This window comes from Jaculus jaculus, chromosome 6 (assembly GCF_020740685.1).
Source record: "Jaculus jaculus isolate mJacJac1 chromosome 6, mJacJac1.mat.Y.cur, whole genome shotgun sequence".
In the NCBI taxonomy this organism is placed as follows: domain Eukaryota; kingdom Metazoa; phylum Chordata; class Mammalia; order Rodentia; family Dipodidae; genus Jaculus; species Jaculus jaculus.
The window spans coordinates 160,501,510-160,520,055 of record NC_059107.1 but is presented as its reverse complement, the minus strand read 5'-3'; the positions used below and the strand labels follow the sequence as shown (position 1 = coordinate 160,520,055).

Below are 18,546 nucleotides of genomic sequence, written 5' to 3'. Positions count from 1 at the left end.
CCAGCTTCGCCTTGGCAGGGCGACGGGACACACGTCGTCCCAGGCCAGGACGACCACACGCACCAGTGTCGTGCGTCCCTCCCCCGGACGCCCGGTTGCAGATGAGCTGCCCACCAGACAGGCCCTCTTGCTGACCATGTGCCCGGGCGGTGGTAAAAAAGTTTTGCATACATAAATCTTACAACTGATCTTCGAGAGTTTTCCACGTGCGGCTGCCCGGTGCAGCCCTTGGCATCCAGTAGGTGCTCAATAAATGTTGACGAGCCGGATACGGGGCGGGTGGGGGGGAAGGATGTTGTCCCCGAGAGCCGCCACCCTCGACGACGGCGGCCGAGCGCGCCGAGGCGGCTTAGCGCGGCTGAGACATCCCCCGCACCACACACACACCCCACTACACCCTTGCACCGGCCACCGAGGTCCCCATCCCCCCCCACCTGCCACCCGCCCCGGGGGGACCGAGGACGGCCCTCGACGCCCCGCCCGCCCCTCCCCCTGCAGGCCCGGCACCCCGCTCCCATTGGCCGATCGCGCTCGACGCCCCGCCCACCCCGCGGGCCACGGGCCAATGAGCGCGCGGCTGTCAGCTCGTCAGGCGCGCCGGCTCCGAGGCGGTGGAGCCCGGGCGCTGGCGGAGCTCGGCAGCTCCGGAGCGGCGAGGAGCGCTACGCCGAGCGGCCGGTCGCTGCGTCCCGCGCCCCGCACGCCCCGCACCCGGGCCCGCAGCGAGCATGGGCGCGGCGGCCGTGCGCTGGCACTTGTGCGTGCTGCTCGCCCTGGGCGCGCGCGGGCGGCTGGCGGGGGGCAGCGGGCTGCCAGGTAAGCCGGGGTGGGGTGCGGTGCGGTGCGGCGGGGGCGCCCGGGGCGGCGAGGCGAGGCGCGCTCCTCCCCGGGGCTCTTCGCCCCCGCCGTGTCCCGCTTCTCCGTGTAAAGTTACTTTGTGTGGGACCCCCGGGGTGGGCTGAGGCCCCGGGAGTGGAAACGCGAGGGCGGGAGGAAGAAAAGAAAGAAAGCGCCGCGGACGGGCGGACGGACGGACGGACAGCCGGCCGAGCGGCCGCGGGTGGGGAGGGGAGGTTGGTGGAGGGAGCGGCCCTCGGGCGGGCGGCGGCGGGCGCACCGAGGCGGGACCCGAACCCGCGCCCCGACCGCAGCGCTCCCCGAGAGGAGATGCCAGGAGGGGAGGCGAGAAAGCACCGACCGACCGACCCAGGGACGGGACGCGGGAGATGGAGGGACAGACGGACGGGAAAGGAGACGCGGAGGGAACAGACAAAAGGACGACCGCAGGAAGAAGCCAGTCCAGAGAAAGACAGACGCGCGCGAGGGTCGAGAAGAGCGCAGAAACGCGGGGCGGAGGGGAGCGAAGGGAGGGAGGGCGGAGGTGGTGGACAGCAGACATCAAAGGAGGGGGGACGTGTGGGATGGACTACAGACGGAGAGGAGGAGACAGATGGACACCAGGCAGAGACACGGGGAGGACCTGAAGGGGCGGCGCCAAGGGGATGGAGAGGACCAAGAGAAAGAGGAAGGATGGAGATGCCTGGGGAGGGATGGGCAGATGGACGGTCAGACCGTAGGGGGAGGAGAGACCGACAGGCTCGGGGAAGGAGGTGGGTGGAACATAGGAGGAGCCCAGACCAGACGCGGACCTCAGTGGCCTGAACACCCCTGAGAAGGGGTCAGAGGCATGGCAGAGAGCCTGCCAGGTTCAGTCGGGGCAGGCTATAGGAATGAGGTGGGGCTCTGTCCCTGGTTCCGTCCCCTCCTGCGCTCTGGTTGTCTGGAAGGGGCTCTGGCAAAGCTGGGCTCCCAGTCTCTTCCCTCCCATCTTTAGAGGCATGGCCAGCATCCTGCTGTCCCCACAGCTCCTTCCCCTGAGGTCTTATTTTTGGCAGTACGGGGTCTGCTCCTGGAAGCCCCAGCCAGGCAGCTCATGCATGTCCCACACTATCCCCATTGGAGCTGAGCTTTTGTCCTTATCTCCCTCCAGAAGCCCGGCCTTGCTGCATTCATGTCTGCGGGTCTTTCTCTCTCAGGTCTTGAGGGCTTTCACTCCTGTATGACTGTTCTGCATATGCCTCTCCCCACCTCTCCGTCCCTCCTTGAGTCTCCCCTCTGTGGAAGCCTGCTGACTGAGACCCCAGCAGCTGGTCCCAGATAGGCAAACCAAAGTCAGTGTGAACAGCCTTGTGACAGAGGTCTGTGCTGTGCAACCCAGGCATCTCCAGCCGGCTTAGTCAGGCTTCCCTACATGTCCCGGGACACGTTTATAGTGTGTGTGGCAGACAGCCCTACCCACCCCTCCGCAGCTTCTGTTTTCATCTTGGTGAGGGCGTCTACCTAGATGGAAGATGGAGGGTGCTGAGCAGGAGATGGCAGAACCCCAAGTGGCTTTCTGTCCCTCATCCCATGCCCTGCCCTTGAGAAGTGGGAAAAGCCATGTCTCCTGCTGGTCCTCTTTCAAAAGTGTCCCATGGGGTCTGGAGAGATTGCTTAGTGGTTAAGGCATTTGCCTGCGAAGCCAAAGGATCCAGGTTCAATTCTTCAGGACCCACGTAAGCCAGATGCACAAAGTGGCACATGCGTCTGGAGTTTGTTTGCAGTGGCTGGAGGCCCTGGCGTGTCCATTCTCTCTGTCTCTCTTCTATCTGTCACTACTTGCAAATAAATAAATAAACTTTATTTTATATAAAAAGGCGTCCCATGGGAGTCTCTGGGTTCTGATTTCCTCCCCTTGAGGGAGCACCACCCCTGCCCAGGGTCCCTCTGTAGCCACCCTCCAAGAGGACACCCACTATGTTCCGCTGGTGCTGATCATATGCTCACTGGCTCTAGGCTGCAGCACTGCCAGCCTCTGGACCCTTGTCGGCTGTGTGTTTGGGATGCACACCTGAGCAGATACGGCTGTCCTAGGAACTGACACCACACATATGTGTGCATGCATATGCATTTGTTCACATGTGCACGTATGGGCAGGGTAAAGTCTGTTGTGTACCATTTTGATGCCTTTCTCCCCTTAGTCAGCTGGGGGCTTTGGGGTGCTGGATTGAGGAGGAGGAGTCCTGAGCTGGTGGGGGGGGAATCTCTCAGGCCTCCCAGGCACTGATCTAGAGCCCAAAGGCCAGCCAGGGGTGGAATTCAAAGTGGGCATTCTTGGGGCCATGCAGTGTAGGGTGAGGCAAGAGGAATAAAGAGATAGGGACATTTGGGGCTTCCCAGGGGACTGTCCTCTGGGCAGCTGCTGCGAGTCCCTTGTGTTGTTCACCTGAGGCCTTTTGTCTGTCCATCTGTGTGCTGTTCACAGCCAGCTTGGTAGCAGAGTGGCACCCAAGCAAGCTCGTTCCTATTGGAGACTAGTCTCTGCCCCCAGTGAGCTACTGACCTGTAACACACCTCACTGGTCTCAGGTCCCCCATTTAAACTTAACCTGGAAGTTAATCAAGATTGTAGTTAAGGTTTTGGGGGTGGAGAGAGAGAGAGAGAAAGATGGGGATTTAGTGTGTGCACAGTAGACCTGTTTTATCATGCAGCCTTGTCTGCAGTTTTATGGACTCCAGAGGTGGGGAATGCCAGGTGAATCTTTGAGGACTGTCCATTCTAAGATAGCCTTTGTACTCTTTGACAGCACCCCAAGCTTAATTTCCCACTTGCAACCCAGAGGGGCTAGATTTAATCCTTCCAAGGACCCTTCTGGAATGAGGAGAATGGAGGAGGGTCAGATAGATGCCTGTGAGAAAACCAAGATGCACAGGGAGAGACTTTTCTTCCCGCTGTGTAGCCCTCAGTTTCCACATCTCTTTAGTGGGACAATAGCCACACCCAATGGGACTGTTGTGGAAATAAAAGAAGCTGGACGTGTTGGTTGTGTGTGCTGGGCACAGGGCGGCTGCCTCAAGGATACTACCCTTGTCTCACCAGGTCATCTGTCACGTGGTAGCTATTGTCAGTTACCCCAGTGATCAGTGACAGGGCAGAGGCAAGAGCTCCTGGGCCTGCCCAACACTAACTTTGCAGTCGCACTTCACCGCCTGCATTTTCCCGCCCCCCACAGGAGCTGCGGACGTGGATGAGTGCTCAGAGGGTACAGACGACTGTCATATCGATGCCATCTGCCAGAACACACCCAAGTCTTACAAATGCCTCTGCAAGCCAGGCTACAAAGGGGAAGGGAGGCAGTGTGAAGGTGAGTCCCATCCAGCCCTCCCTACCTGGCCCGGGCCAACGGCAGCGGACGGCAGCTCTGTGCGGCAGGCACCGACACCCCTGGCTCTGTTCACGCTTCTCTTTCCCTGAAACGTGGTTGCTGCTGCCGAGGGGAAAATGTGGAGATGGAGGTGATGGGCTGTGACCAAGTTTTAGACCTTTTTTGTTGTTTTGTTTTGGTTTTTTGTTTGTTGTTTAGGTAGGGACTTGCTGTAGCTCAGGCTGACCTAGAATTCACTATGTAGTCTCAGGCTGGCCTCAAACTCATAGCGATCCTCCAACCTTTGCCTCCTGAGTGCTGGGATTAAAGGCATGCGCCACCACACCTGGCTTAGGCCGTTTTTCTTGAAGTAATTGAGGTGAGACGTTGAGCATTCAATTCCTGCGTCTGTCCCTGTCTAGATGGGAACAGGTAAAGGTCCGAGGTGGCCCTCTGCTGTGTCTTCACCCTGTAGCTTCCCCAAAGGACCTTCTTGGAAAGCCACTGTGAGGCTGGATCCTCTCTCCTAGTTCCAGCCTCAGAACTTAGAGCCTGTGGAGGTGAGCCATCTGTCTGTCTGTCCAGCCTCCCCTCCCTATACCTAGGATGCTGAAACTGCTTCTCCAGGGCAGGTATGATGACACTCACCTGACACTCAGGAGGCTGATGGATGCCCTCCACCATGGCAGCAAAGGCCTGGTGGCAGGGGCTGGAGGCCGCTGGTCACACTGCGTTCATAGGAGCAGGGGGAGAGAGAGAGAGAAAGAGAGAGAGAGAGAGAGAAGAGTGCTGGTGCTCAGCTCACGCTCTCCTTTTTATTCAGTCTAGGGCCCCAGCCCATGGAATGATACAGTCTATAGTTAGGGTGGGTCCTCCAACTTCAGCTTAATCTAGAGAAATTCCTCACAGGCATGCCCAGAGATTTGTTTCCATGGTGATTCTAAATCCTGTCAAGTTGACAACCAGAGATTAACCACCACAGAGGTGGATCTGTGGTCTGAGACCAGCCTGGACTACATAGGGAGTTCAAGGCCACTCTGGACTATCTAGTGAGACTCTGTCTCAAAACACACACACACACACTAAAAACTACCTCTTTGGCAGAGGAAAACACGGGCTTTATGGTACTGAAAACCAGGACCTTCCAAGCCAGCCAGAACATCTGTCCATGAGGGGCTTGTGGTCATTCTGACCCCATGGCTCTTGAGCTCAGCTGCTGGAGAATGTAATGCTGTCCATGACCCACGGCCCCTCCTGGGTGAAATCACTGACCCGCATCTTCGCTGTCTGTCCATATTGTACCTGTGAAGAAAACTGAGGCTCAGAGATCTATCATTTGCAGGGTTCCCAAGTTTTACACTCTGCTGTGACAAGGAGTGAACCCCAGAGCGTCTCACGCCCACTCAGCATGCTCTAGCATCTCCCTGGGCCCCGGCAGCCTGGTTTTCAGAGTAGATTAGGAAAGTATCACACAGAGGCATGATGAGTGCTGGGCTCTGTGGGACTGGGGTTCCTCTGATGTAGTCATGTCCCTGGGATGCTGATCTTGCTTCCCTACTTCAGGCTGGGGGCCGGACTGATGGCATCTTCTTGGGTCCTGCCTGGTGTGGGCACCTGTCTGGCTTATTTGGGTCCTATGGACCTGCAAGGGGATGTTGGTGATGCCCGTAGACCTCTAGGAAGAGGCCAGATGCCCAGCAGAGAGAACAGGTCACGAGCAAAAAGTTGGTGGGGCAGGTCTGTCTGCTGGTAAGAGCTGAAGGGAAGAAGAGCTCAGAGGACCAAGGCGGAAGTGGGGCTGTGCGTGTGTGCATGCGTGCACATCTACTTTCTGCCCTTCTGCTTGGGCCCAGACTCAGTGTCCCAGCAAGGGAGAGCCATGATTGACACACCCTTTGTGCTGGCTGAGACCTCTGAGCTGGCCGCTCCCTCCCCCATCCCGGGTCCTGCTCTGCCCTGCCTTGGAGAGGCACACTGTCTCCTACCTGCTTCCCTGAAGCCCTTTGAACCTAGCTTGAGCTCCTCATGTTTCTAGAACCCTAGGATAAAAGTCAGACCCTGTCCCCAGGCCAGCTCTGCCACCTGGCTCTGTGACTCTCACACCTACCTCCACCCCAGAGGAAAGTTGGGCGTCCTTATGAGAACGCTCTGCAGAAGCTACTAGTCTTTCTCCCTTCCTAGCCAGGCTCTGGCCCCTTCCAGTCATCTCCAAAACACTGAACACACGCACGCACTCTGTGGGGGATTGTACAGCCCAGTGGGAAGCTGAGGAGGTGGCTTCGTGAGTATACCGCTTTCCCTCCAAACACGAGGGACCTGAGTTTGGATGTCCAGCACCCACATAAAAGCCCCAGGCGTGCCACCTATGATCCAGCACTGGATGCAGGAGGATCCCTCAGGCTTCTGGGAAGCTGCTCTAGATGACTCGGTGAGCACTAGCATCCATGACGGATTTTGTCTCACAAACTAAGCCAGAAATGCCCCATGTCAACCTCTGACCCCCAGACACACATGCACACGTATGAACATGCATACACACACACACCAAAGAAAAATTAAATCAGTTAAATAGTGCCAGTAGAGCTGAACATGGTGGCGCTCGCCTTTAATCCTAACACTCGGAAGGCAAAGGTAGGAGGATCGCCGTGAGTTTGGGGCCACCTTGAGAATACGTAGTGAATTCCAGGTCAGCCTGGGCTACAGCAAGACCCTACTTCAGAAAAATCAAGAAAGGAAAAAGTTAATAGCAGTTAATGCTCCCAGAAGCCCCTGGGCTACCCTTTAGCATTTGTCTACCTCTGGCTTATACTAACATGTCACGCTCCTCCACTGAACCGTGAGCTTGACTACTGAGGGCCTGCCACGGGTTCAGTGTCAGGGCCATCACTCTCAAGCTAAGCTCAGAGACCCTGTCACATCTGTCACTGTGCTCCGAGTTCCTAGGCAGGTCTGGCAGCAGCATGGGCCTGTGAAGAATGTTTAGTCTGATTCAACCCGACCCAGACTAAAGCTTCGATGAGCAGTTTGTGAGACCCCAGCGAGCACAGGAAGGATGGTGGGCAACGGGCAACATAGGGTCCCTGTGCAGGTGGGAGGTTCCTTTTTGAGATAGTGTCATCTTCAGTCTGTGTTATTTTTATTTATTTACGTATTTACTTTTGGTTTTTTGAGATGGGGTCTCCCTCTAGTGCAGGCTGACCTGGAATTCACTGTGTAGTCTCAGGGTGGCCTCCAACTCATGGTGGGCCTCCTGCCTCTGCCTCCCAAGTGCTGGGATTAGAGGCATGCGCCACCACGCCTAGCTCCATCTGTGTTATTTTTAAGAAGGGACGAACCTAACCTTTGCAAGGAAGCCCTCATTACATCCCACCTCTGATGCAAATACAGGACATGATGTACCCTTCTCAGTTTCTCCTTGGGTTCTTTGGGACCAAACTATTCCCCATTCGTCCTGAAGATCCTTGTGCAACATGAACATAGAGCACACAGAGCCGCCTGCCTCGGTGCCTGCTCCGCAGCGCGCACCCAGCACGCAGCAGGTGTTCAGCACGCAGGTGCTTTCACGTCCTGTGGGGTTGTGGTAGGCTCCAGTGGGATTGTGAATGGCAAAGACCTTCCAGAGTTCCAGAGCCAAGCTCCTGGGAGGTGATGGTCATGGTGCTATCAGCTGCTGCTCTCCTAGAGCTCATGGGATGGTGGTGCTGAAGGTGCCAAAGTCACTTACCAGTGGGAACCTTAACTCGCTGGTGTAGGATGGTATGGGTGTTGCTAAGGAAGGGCTGGTCATAGTGACGAAGGGGATGAAGGTGATATGATGATGTTGGCCATGATGGTGGTGACGGCGAGTGTGGTGTTGATAAGGAAGGGCGGTCATAGTGACGAAGGGGATGAAGATGAAGGTGCTTGATGATACTGGCGAGGGTGCTGGTGGTGATGGAAAAGATGGGGATGGTGACGATACCGGTGGTGATGATGGTGACAGTAATGATGATGGCAGGTGCTGGTTGAGATGGTGAAGATGGGGATGGTGACAATACCGGTGGTGATGACGGTGACAGTAATGATGATGGCAGGTGCTGGTGGAGATGGAGAAGATGGGGATGGTGATGATACCGGTGGTGATGACGGTGACAGTAATGATGATGGCAGGTGCTGGTGGAGATGGTAAAGATGGGGATGATGACGATACCGGTGGTGATGATTGTGACAGTAATGATGATGTCAGGTGCTGGTGGTGATGGTGAAGATGGGGATGGTGACGATACCGGTGGTGATGACGGTGACAGTAACAATGATGGCAGGTGCTGGTGGTGATGGTAAAGATGGGGATGGTGACGATATCGGTGGTGATGACGGTGACAGTAATGATGATGGCAGGTGCTGGTGGTGATGGTGAAGATGGGGATGGTGACGATACCGGTGGTGATGATGGTGACAGTAATGATGATGTCAGGTGCTGGTGGAGATGGTGAAGATGGGGATGGTGACGATACCGGTGGTGATGATGGTGACAGTAACGATGATGTCAGGTGCTGGTGGAGGTGGTAAAGATGGGGATGGTGACGATATTGGTTGTGATGATGGTGACAGTAACGATGATGGCAGGTGCTGGTGGTGATGGTGAAGATGGGGATGGTGACGATACCGGTGGTGATGATGGTGACAGTAACGATGATGGCAGGTGCTGGTGGAGATGGAGAAGATGGGGATGGTGACGATACCGGTGGTGATGACGGTGACAGTAATGATGATGGCAGATGCTGGTGGTGATGGTAAAGATGGGGATGATGACAATGCCGGTGGTGATGACGGTGACAGTAATGATGATGGCAGGTGCTGGTGGTGATGGTAAAGATGGGGATGGCGACGATACCGGAGGTGATGACGGTGACAGTAATGATGATGTCAGGTGCTGGAGGTGATGGTGAAGATGGGGATGGTGACGATACCGGTGGTGATGATGGTGACAGTAATGATGATGGCAGGTGCTGGAGGAGATGGTGAAGATGGGGATGGTGACGATACCGGTGGTGATATCGGTGACAGTAACGATGATGGCAGGTGCTGGTGGTGATGGTGAAGATGGCGATGGTGACGATACCGGTGGTGATGATGGTGACAGTAACGATGATGGCAGGTGCTGGTTGAGAGTGGTGAAGATGGGGATGGTGACGATACCGGTGGTGATGACGGTGACAGTAATGATGATGGCAGGTGCTGGTGGAGATGGTGAAGATGGGGATGGTGACGATACCGGTGGTGATGACGGTGACAGTAACGATGATGGCAGGTGCTGGTGGTGATGGTAAAGATGGGGATGGTGACGATACTGGTGGTGATGACGGTGACAGTAATGATGATGGCAGGTGCTGGTGGTGATGGTGAAGATGGGGATGGTGACGATACCGGTGGTGATGACGGTGACAGTAACGATGATGGCAGGTGCTGGTGGTGATGGTAAAGATGGGGATGGTGACGATACTGGTGGTGATGACGGTGACAGTAATGATGATGGCAGGTGCTGGTGGAGATGGTGAAGATGGGGATGGTGACGATACCGGTGGTGATGACGGTGACAGTAACGATGATGTCAGGTGCTGGTGGTGATGGTAAAGATGGGGATGGTGACGATACCGGTGGTGATATCGGTGACAGTAATGATGATGGCAGGTGCTGGTGGAGATGGTGAAGATGGGGATGGTGACGATACCGGTGGTGATATCGGTGACAGTAATGATGATGGCAGGTGCTGGTGGTGATGGTGAAGATGGGGATGGTGACGATACTGGTGGTGATGACGGTGACAGTAATGATGATGGCAGGTGCTGGTGGAGATGGTGAAGATGGGGATGGTGACGATACCGGTGGTGATGACGGTGACAGTAACGATGATGTCAGGTGCTGGTGGTGATGGTAAAGATGGGGATGGTGACGATACCGGTGGTGATATCGGTGACAGTAATGATGATGGCAGGTGCTGGTGGTGATGGTGAAGATGGGGATGGTGACGATACTGGTGGTGATGATGGTGACAGTAACAATGATGGCAGGTGCTGGTGGTGATGATAAAGATGGGGATGGTGACGATACCGGTGGTGATGATTGTGACAGTAACGATGATGGCAGGTGCTGGTGGTGATGGTAAAGATGGGGATGGTGATGATACCGGTGGTGATGATGGTGACAGTAATGATGATGGCAGGTGCTGGTGGTGATGGTGAAGATGGCGATGGTGACGATACCGGTGGTGATGATGGTGACAGTAATGATGATGGCAGGTGCTGGTGGTGATGGTGAAGATGGAGATGGTGACGATACCGGTGGTGATGACGGTGACAGTAACGATGATGGCAGGTGCTGGTGGAGATGGTGAAGATGGGGATGGTGACGATACCAGTGGTGATGATGGTGACAGTAACGATGATGTCAGGTGCTGGTGGTGATGGTAAAGATGGGGATGGTGACGATATCGGTGGTGATGATGGTGACAGTAACTATGATGGCAGTTGTGACAGTGACGATGAAGAGGTAAAGCTGAAGATGAGATTGAGGTTCATGGTTAAGTCTATGCTTATAGTGTTCAGTTCATGAAAAGGGAGATGCAGCAGTTATCAAGATCTGAGATGGCTGGACAAAGAGAAATGTTGGTTCATGGGCTTTATATAGCATGTAACCCTATCCCCATAAAGGCGTAGAGACACGTGCCATTCGAAGAGGAATATCTTCCAGGAATATTTGATTAAATATTCTGTTCCTTGGGCAACAGAAGGCTTTCCTTTGTTCAATTAACTTTAAATAGGAGACAACAAACATGTTACCCCTTTGCCCATAGTAGACATCAGCAATCTATTGCTGTACCCTCCATGTGGTCACTTCCATGGTAGATGAAATGTGTTTTCCTTCCCTAACTATGCTGGGGCGGCATCCTGCAGAGACCGTTTGGGGGCAGTGAGCACCCTGTTCTGCAGGGTTTATGGATTTTCCTGTTCACCTCCATGGACACAGGATGAATCTGCTCAGTCATGTGGCCAGTGGCCTCCACATGTGTGATCACAGAGAGGCTGTGTTGGGAGCATTCTGAACCCATATGGCCTGCTGAATGCTAGAAGTTGGCTTGACAGGGACAGAAATGGCTTCTTCAGAAGCTGGCTTTTGGGGGAGGACTTGCTGAGGACGGGACCACATCAGGTTATTGGTAAGGCTCCGGTGAGGTAGCGGTGGAATCAGGGCTTTCTCCATGGCTTGCATCTTGGCAGCAACCGAGGTAGCTGGAAGTGGACTTGTGATACATAGAGTTGGAGGAGACATGATAGGGCACCCAGGACAGCCCCTGGGTTTGCTCTATGGCCTTTTCAAACCCACTCATGCCTACAATCTATACGGCATTATGTATCTCTGGGTTCCTCCTTGGATGTCCCCAAGAGCAGTGGCTGTGACCCATTTAGCCCCCATCTCTGGAGTCCACCCCTGGGGGAGGGGTGCATTCCTAAGGTCACCTCCTTGTAGTAGCTTGCTATGGTTCCTAGACAGGTGAGCCTTCCCCCATGGGCACCCTTCCTCAGAACTTGTCACTGTAGCTTGTGCTGTCCCATGTCACTTCTCTTACTCACAGCCAGTATCAGAAGACAGGGAATGATTGTCATTCTGGGGACATGGGGGAGCCCTCACATACCCTTAAGGCTTTATAGATGTGGTGGAAGCCAAGGTCCCTGGCTGGTGTGGCAGAGTACCCCTGGGGAAATTGGGTCCAGAGAGGTCAGTGCCTAGCCAGGTGGCCCAGCTGAGAGGCAACATGCACTGGACCCAGCCCATCAGCCATGGGTGCTTCAGGAGGCTATCTGAAAACTCTGGGGAGGGGGGTCCCTTGGCTTTGGAGTGGTAGAGGAGGCTGTGGTGACCCTTTTCCTCTTTAGCCTGTTCTCTCCCTTGCTGCCACCAGCCCCTCTGAGATAGGTTCTGTGCATGTGATATGCTGGCCTTATATCACCCATAGAATACTTGGGAACCTATCCCTTGGGGTTTCTCTTAGTCCCGTATTCAAACATTGTTATTTCTTACCCTCCCCTCTTTAACCTCACCTCAGCATCTCTGTCTTGCCTTAGCTCCTCAGAGTCCAGCCCCCAACAGCAGCACCATTGCGCGTTCTGTCTCCCTGGCCCTCCTGCTTTGGCTAAGCTCAGCTCGTGAGACCCCTTGGGCATGGGTCTTTTGGAGGCCATCAGGGCCAGCCCTGTGCCGGCCCCCTGGTCTGAATTAGCCAGGCCTGTTTGTGCTCATTCTGCTGGAGGGCAGGCTGGGGCAAGGAGGGGCACTTCTTCCCCTTTAAATGCCTCCACCCATTTAACCTTAATTGCCTTGTTTTCATAGGCATTTGCTAAGGAAAAGGACCAAATTATAGCTTGAATTGGGTCTTACTAATCTTAATTAAAAGCCCTCGTTTATAATCAAGACCAGGCCTCAAACGAGGAGCAAACCACCCTCAAATGGCTTGTTTAAATAACTAAGACCCCCTCGCTAATGGCTGTTTAGTCTGAACCCACAGCGCACATCACCCTTCGATGTGCTTAATTTTTAGACCATTTATTCAAGTGGTTTATTCCTCTCGCAAGTTCTAACTCAGGCCATTTTCAAAATGCTATAATTAAAGCTCTTGGGAGAAATAAGTTTTTGTTTTGGCCACAGAATGTTAACTATATTACTATTTTCCTTTTGGTGTGTGTGAAAAAGAAAAAAAAAAATGACAACCTTATGACCATCAGAGATCACAAAATTAGCATGTACGTAATGAATGTAAATAGTCACTTCCTGTGTTTTATATCCCTGGGGTCTACTTGTCAATCACTGAAGCTAGGTAAATTACAGAGCATGTTGTTAAAGTGTTTTAACCAAAGTCCTAATCATAGACCCCATGATTCATTTAGTTCAGCACTAGGAAAAAAAAAAAAAAACAACAACTTAAAAACCAATTGGTTTTCTTAGGGAGCACCGTCCATGGCATCATTAAGCCACCTTTCTCAGTGTTATTCCACACTATTGAAACTTCAGATAAAAGTCCTTGGGGGAGGCCAGGAGAGGAGGTAGGATGTAGACTGAGCCTGAGGTGGGGGAGCAGGAGGGAATTTTCCCCCAGGTCTTAAAAGCAAACAGTTATGCCCACTAGTGTGTGCTCTGCCCACGATGAAAGCCCTCGGAGCCAGCAGACCAGTGGGTGGCAGGAAACTGTGAGTGACTGAAGTTCCAGGTTGCTGTCAGCTAGCAATTAGGCAGCGTTGCTTCCGTCCGGTCCTGACGCGGTGGCAGACTTTAAGCCACTTAGAGAGTCCTTGGAGTGGAGTCGAAGGAACACAGAGAGGCTCATGTGTGGCATGTGGTGTGGCATGGGGGTCCAGTTCACCTCTCTGGGCAGCAGTCTCCCGAACAGTAAAATGTGGGGTCTGTGCTGGATTCAGGTAAGCACCCAGCGTGTTCAGTTGTCCTCTGTCAAGCTTAGTGATGAGACCCTGTGTCTCCTGCCCCTGACCTTGCTGGTTAGCAGAAAATTGGAAAGGATGTGATGAGTTAGAAAGCCGCAATGTGGGAAGGCTCGGGAGATGGCTTGGTAGTTAGAAGCCTGCCAGGATGCAAAATGCGCCCTTATGATCCCAGTGCACCAGGGGCAGTGGGGAGCAGTCTCAGCTAGACTATCCTTTTCAGGGGCAAAACCTCAGCCAGAGAGCCTACCTCAGACAAGGTGGAAGGAGCGAACCAGCACCGGAGGCTTTCCTCCGACCTCCATACAGGCACTGTGGCAGTGCTCCGTCCCCACTGATCATGGCCATTGTCATTACCCACGGACATACAGGCAGAAAAGTAAAACATAAAACAGTACAGCTGGAGAGATGGCTTAGCTGTTAAGGTGCTTGTCTGCAAAGCCTAAGGACCCAGGTTCGATTCCCCAGTACCCATGTAAGCCAGATACCCATGGTGGCACATGCATCTGGAGTTTGCAGTGGCCAGAGGCCCTGGCGCAACCATTCCCTCTCTCTCTCTCTCTCCCCCGCATCCCCTTTCTCTGTCTCTCAAATAAATAAGTAAATTTTAAGAACACAAAAATAAAACATATATGTATATGAGGAAGAAAGCAGCAATGGGAATAGAAATGGAAGTCAGTGGGATTGAAGATAAGATTGTACATCTATCCTACCTAAGGAGGGATGGAAGCCACGGAGGGCCTCGAGGTGTCTCTGACATTGCTCCCGCTTTCTGCTCTGATGACAGTGGACGCATCTGCAGGAAGGACCAGAGGGCCCGCCCTCTGACCCCCTAAGCTCTGCAGGTGACTGAACCAGCTGGAGCCCGCGTTTCCTCATCCCCCGTGAGCAGCAGCTTCTGCCTAAGAAGTAGACATTGGGGAAGGGGTTTCACAGGCTGTTCTGGAAGTGTGCTGAAGATAACATCAGTGGTTGAGTATCGGGCTTTTCCCCTCCAGATCCCTCAGTTTCCAGAGGTTAGGGGGCTCCACTGGACCTCCCGGCTCCTCTGTTTCTTACCCCCTCGGCTCTGCCTCCTGGCCCTCTTGCCTCCCCTCGGCTGCTTCTTATTACAGTGGCTGTATTTGTGTTTCCATCGGAGGAATGCTAACCAGAAAAAAACCATTATTTCTAAGAAAATAAACTGTGGGCTTATTGGCCTTTGAGTGCTACTGAAATGGATGTCGGCCTCCCCCAAAGGCCTTGAGACAAAGCGGCCGGGGCCTTGTGTGCATAGGCAAGGTCAGGGGGTCTCAGAGGCTGCCCTGACCAAGTCCTCCAGATGGGTCCAGGCTACGGCTCCCGGGAGCAGCAGGTTTACAACTGTGGCGGCGGCTGCCTGCGGGTTCTGACCTGGGCCAGTAACAGCTGTGGGAGTCGATCACTCCCTACTCCCTCTGGGGTCTCCAAGGTGCACCCTTCTTGCCGAGTACCCACGCCTTTGGTCCAGGCCTCCCACCCATGTGCCGAGGGCAAGGCATAGAGCTGGAAGTAGGTCTTTGGAGATCAGGGTTCTAGTCCTGTGGGCCTCTCCAGCCTAGCATGTTAACTGCTATGCTCAGAGAGGGCTAGCAATTCCAGGGTCCTCTGCTCCATGATAAGATGCACCTCTTTATTTATTTATTTATTTGTTTGTTTGTTTGTTTGTTTGTTTGTTTATTTGATAGCGACAGACACAGAGAGAAAGACAGATAGAGGGAGAGAGAGAGAGAATGGGCGCGCCAGGGCTTCCAGCCTCTGCAAACGAACTCCAGACGCGTGCGCCCCCTTGTGCATCTGGCTAACGTGGAACCTGGGGAACCAAGCCTCGAACCTGGGTCCATAGGCTTCACAGGCAAGCGCTTAACCGCTAAGCCATCTCTCCAGCCCAAGATGCACCTCTTTTCAGGTGCTCCTCACTTTGAGGGTGACAAATGCTGGTTAAGCCTTTGGAACCATGAGAAGGGGCATCGGCTGAGCCCTTCCCACGGCAGACCTGTGGGCAGACCTGGGCCTCACTGAGGTTGCATTAGTCTCTGCCAGGCTGGCGGCCCCTCGTGGCCAGTGCTGAGGCAGAGGACAAGGGCCTGGCCTCGAGGAAGCGTCCGCACAGAGTGAACAAAGGTAGGCAGATGAGGACCGTGGGCCCCAGAATCCTTGGCTTGCTGATTGCCACTGCCCTGGATAATTGCATCCAGGTTAATGGGCCAAGTTCAGAACCAGCCTGCTTATATTTGAATTTTGGTTTTGCCACTTACCTTCTGGCTGCTGAAATCTTGAGCAAGTCACTTAAGGTCCCTGAGCCTCAGTTTTTCTCTCTATGGGGATAGGGACGTGAAGACTTTACCCAGGCCGTAGTGAGGGTTTCACTGGTTGGCGTGAGGATGGGGAAGGTCACCACTCTCGTTACTCTTCCTCCTGTGGTCAGAACTCCCTGCAAGGATTTGGGGAGAAAGGGGGTGTCCAGCTGCATGGGCGGCTGTGGCAGCTAGCCGTAGGTCCAGGGTGGCTACAGAGGTCCATGGAAGCCTGGCCCTGACCTGCCTCTGAGGTTAGGTTCCTAGCTCCCCTCTCCTGGGCCTCACCTACCCTGTGCTCAGTCCAATGCCATGAATTACCTCACTGACCCCAAGCTGGGCTCAGGTGCTGGCCCCTGTGATGCTGATGTCCTGGGCTGACTTGGGGACACCCAAAGAGCCTGAAGTTAGGGGTCTTCAGCCCCAGCCCTGTCTTTCCAGAGGGGCAGGAGAATGGCCTGCAGTCCCTGGGATGCAGCCTGTAACTGGCAGGAAGGAGCAACAGAGCCGCATCTCGGGGTGGTCTGAGCCACGGGCCCCTCCTCACAGCCACGCCAGACACTCGTAGAACTCAGTCCCCAGTTCTCAGCCCCGAGGATGGAGCCTGGGAAAAGCTACCAGGGCAGGGCCAGGGATTAGCCCACCCTCGGGCTATTGGCTTGGGAAGGAGACTCCTCTTTCTCGGGAGCATACACCCCACCAAGCACTCAGGCTGAGGTGGAGGCACTGAAGTCACATCTAAGGATGCATCCTTGAGCTGGGCGTGATGGGGAGCACCTGGAATCCCAGCTCGTGGAGGCAGGAGGATGTGAGTTTGAGGCCAGCCTAGGCTACATAGTGAAACTCAGTCTATGTGTGAGGCGTACAACGATAACATCCTTGTGGTTTCCCTGTATCTCAGCAGAGCCCAGGAGAGCCAGCCACTGGTGATATTATTTTTTAATTTTAGTTTTTATTGACAACTTCCATAATTGTAAACAATATCCCATGGCAATTCCCCCCCCCCAACTTTCCTCTTTGAAACACCACTCTCCATCATATCCCCTCCCCTCAATCAGTTTCTCTTTTAAACTGGTGGATATTATTTTAAAATATTTTCATGTTGGCTGAAGAGATGGCTTAGCAGTTAAGGCATTTGCCTGCAAAGTCAAAGGACCCCGGTTTGATTCCCCAGGACCCACATTAGCCAAATGCACAAGGGGGCGCATGCGTCTGAAGTTCCTTTGCAATGGCTGGGGGCCCTGGCATGCCCACTCTCTCTCTCTCTCTCTCTCTCCCTCTTCCACTGTCAAGTAAATAAATAAAAATAAATAAAAATTTGTATTAAGATATTTTCATGCATTTATTTGCTCGTGTGTGTGTGTGTACATCAGGGTCTCTTGCCACTGCAGATGCACCAGTGGCTTGTGCTCCTTTTGTGTCTTGCTTTATGTGGGTGCTAGGGAATTGAACCTGGGACAGCAGGCTTTACAAGCAAGTGACTTTAATGGCCAAGCCCCCTTTTCTTTGGACTGTAGACAGCTGTATTAATGTTTAATTCAGTTATATCATACAGCTCACATGTTTTCAATATACAAGCTTGAGCCTGTCAGTATATCCACAGTTGCTGATGACCACAGTCAGTTTAGTCTTTTCATTACTCCCCACCCCAGCACACACACCTGCCAAAATCTACGCTCCTTAGCAGCCACTCTCCATCCCCAGACCTGCAGCCTCTGTAGCCCTAGAAACCCCATCACACACTTTCTGTCTCTGTAGATGGGCCTTTCTGCAGATGGCATATGGACGTTCATATTTGGTCCTTTGTGACTGAGATAGCATGAACTTTAAAGTCAGACATGCCTGCAGAGTGCCTGGCTCCCTCTGTATAGCTGGGTGGTCTTTGGCGGGGCAGGTGACACCTCTGAGTCTTGGGGGTTTCCCTTGCCCTCACACTCAGGTAACCAGCCGCCACCTCTCAGGGCAGTCCTACTGCCCAGCACATCACGAGGGCTGGTCAGCGGACCCAAAAGCCAAGTTGCTTCTCCACTTGCCGAACATTCAGGAGAACATGGTGGGCCAGGTTCCGGGGGCCAACGAGGGACCAGACACAAGCCCCCATGGGCTGGCAGCATTCAGCGACACAAAGTAATGATGGGGTCTGTTAGTGTGGGGACTTGGACCCAGCACTAAACAAAGTGACTCCAGGTGTAGACCGTGCTTAGCTGCTTGGGTTGGGGAAGGCGCTGCAGGCAGACGCGTCAGCATGAGCAGACACGTGGTGCCCCAAAGCCACATGGGGGGCTAGGAGAGTAGCTGGAACCCGATGGTTTTCTTGGATCCCATTGTTGGGTGGGAGAACCTTCACTCCTTCTGGCTGAGCCACGGTCATTGTGTGCGGTTAGGAATGAGAAAGTATATAGCTTGGTGTTGGTTTTGTGTGACCTTTGACCTGTCCCGTAATTAACTGCTGGGCCCACTTCTGGCATTGTCTCCACAGAAGGGAAACCTGATCGATGGATGCCAGAGGTTCTCAGAGAGCTGGTCTCATTACTCAGTCACTACAGACCCAGAGCTTAACCCCACCCCACCGGAGACA

The 18,546-nt window shown here is 53.9% G+C and overlaps 1 protein-coding gene across 2 annotated transcripts in view; it reads left to right on the top strand.

The window, feature by feature from the left end:
• Positions 1-728: 728 nt before the first annotated feature.
• The window catches only part of Scube1 (signal peptide, CUB domain and EGF like domain containing 1), a 142,271-nt gene continuing 124,453 nt past the window's right edge, over positions 729-18,546 (top strand). For both annotated transcript variants that reach the window (XM_045153424.1, XM_045153423.1), the window contains exons 1-2: positions 729-816; positions 4,052-4,183. In XM_045153424.1, the coding sequence (XP_045009359.1) occupies positions 729-816; positions 4,052-4,183 (220 nt within the window). The remainder of the gene's footprint in view (positions 817-4,051; positions 4,184-18,546) is intronic.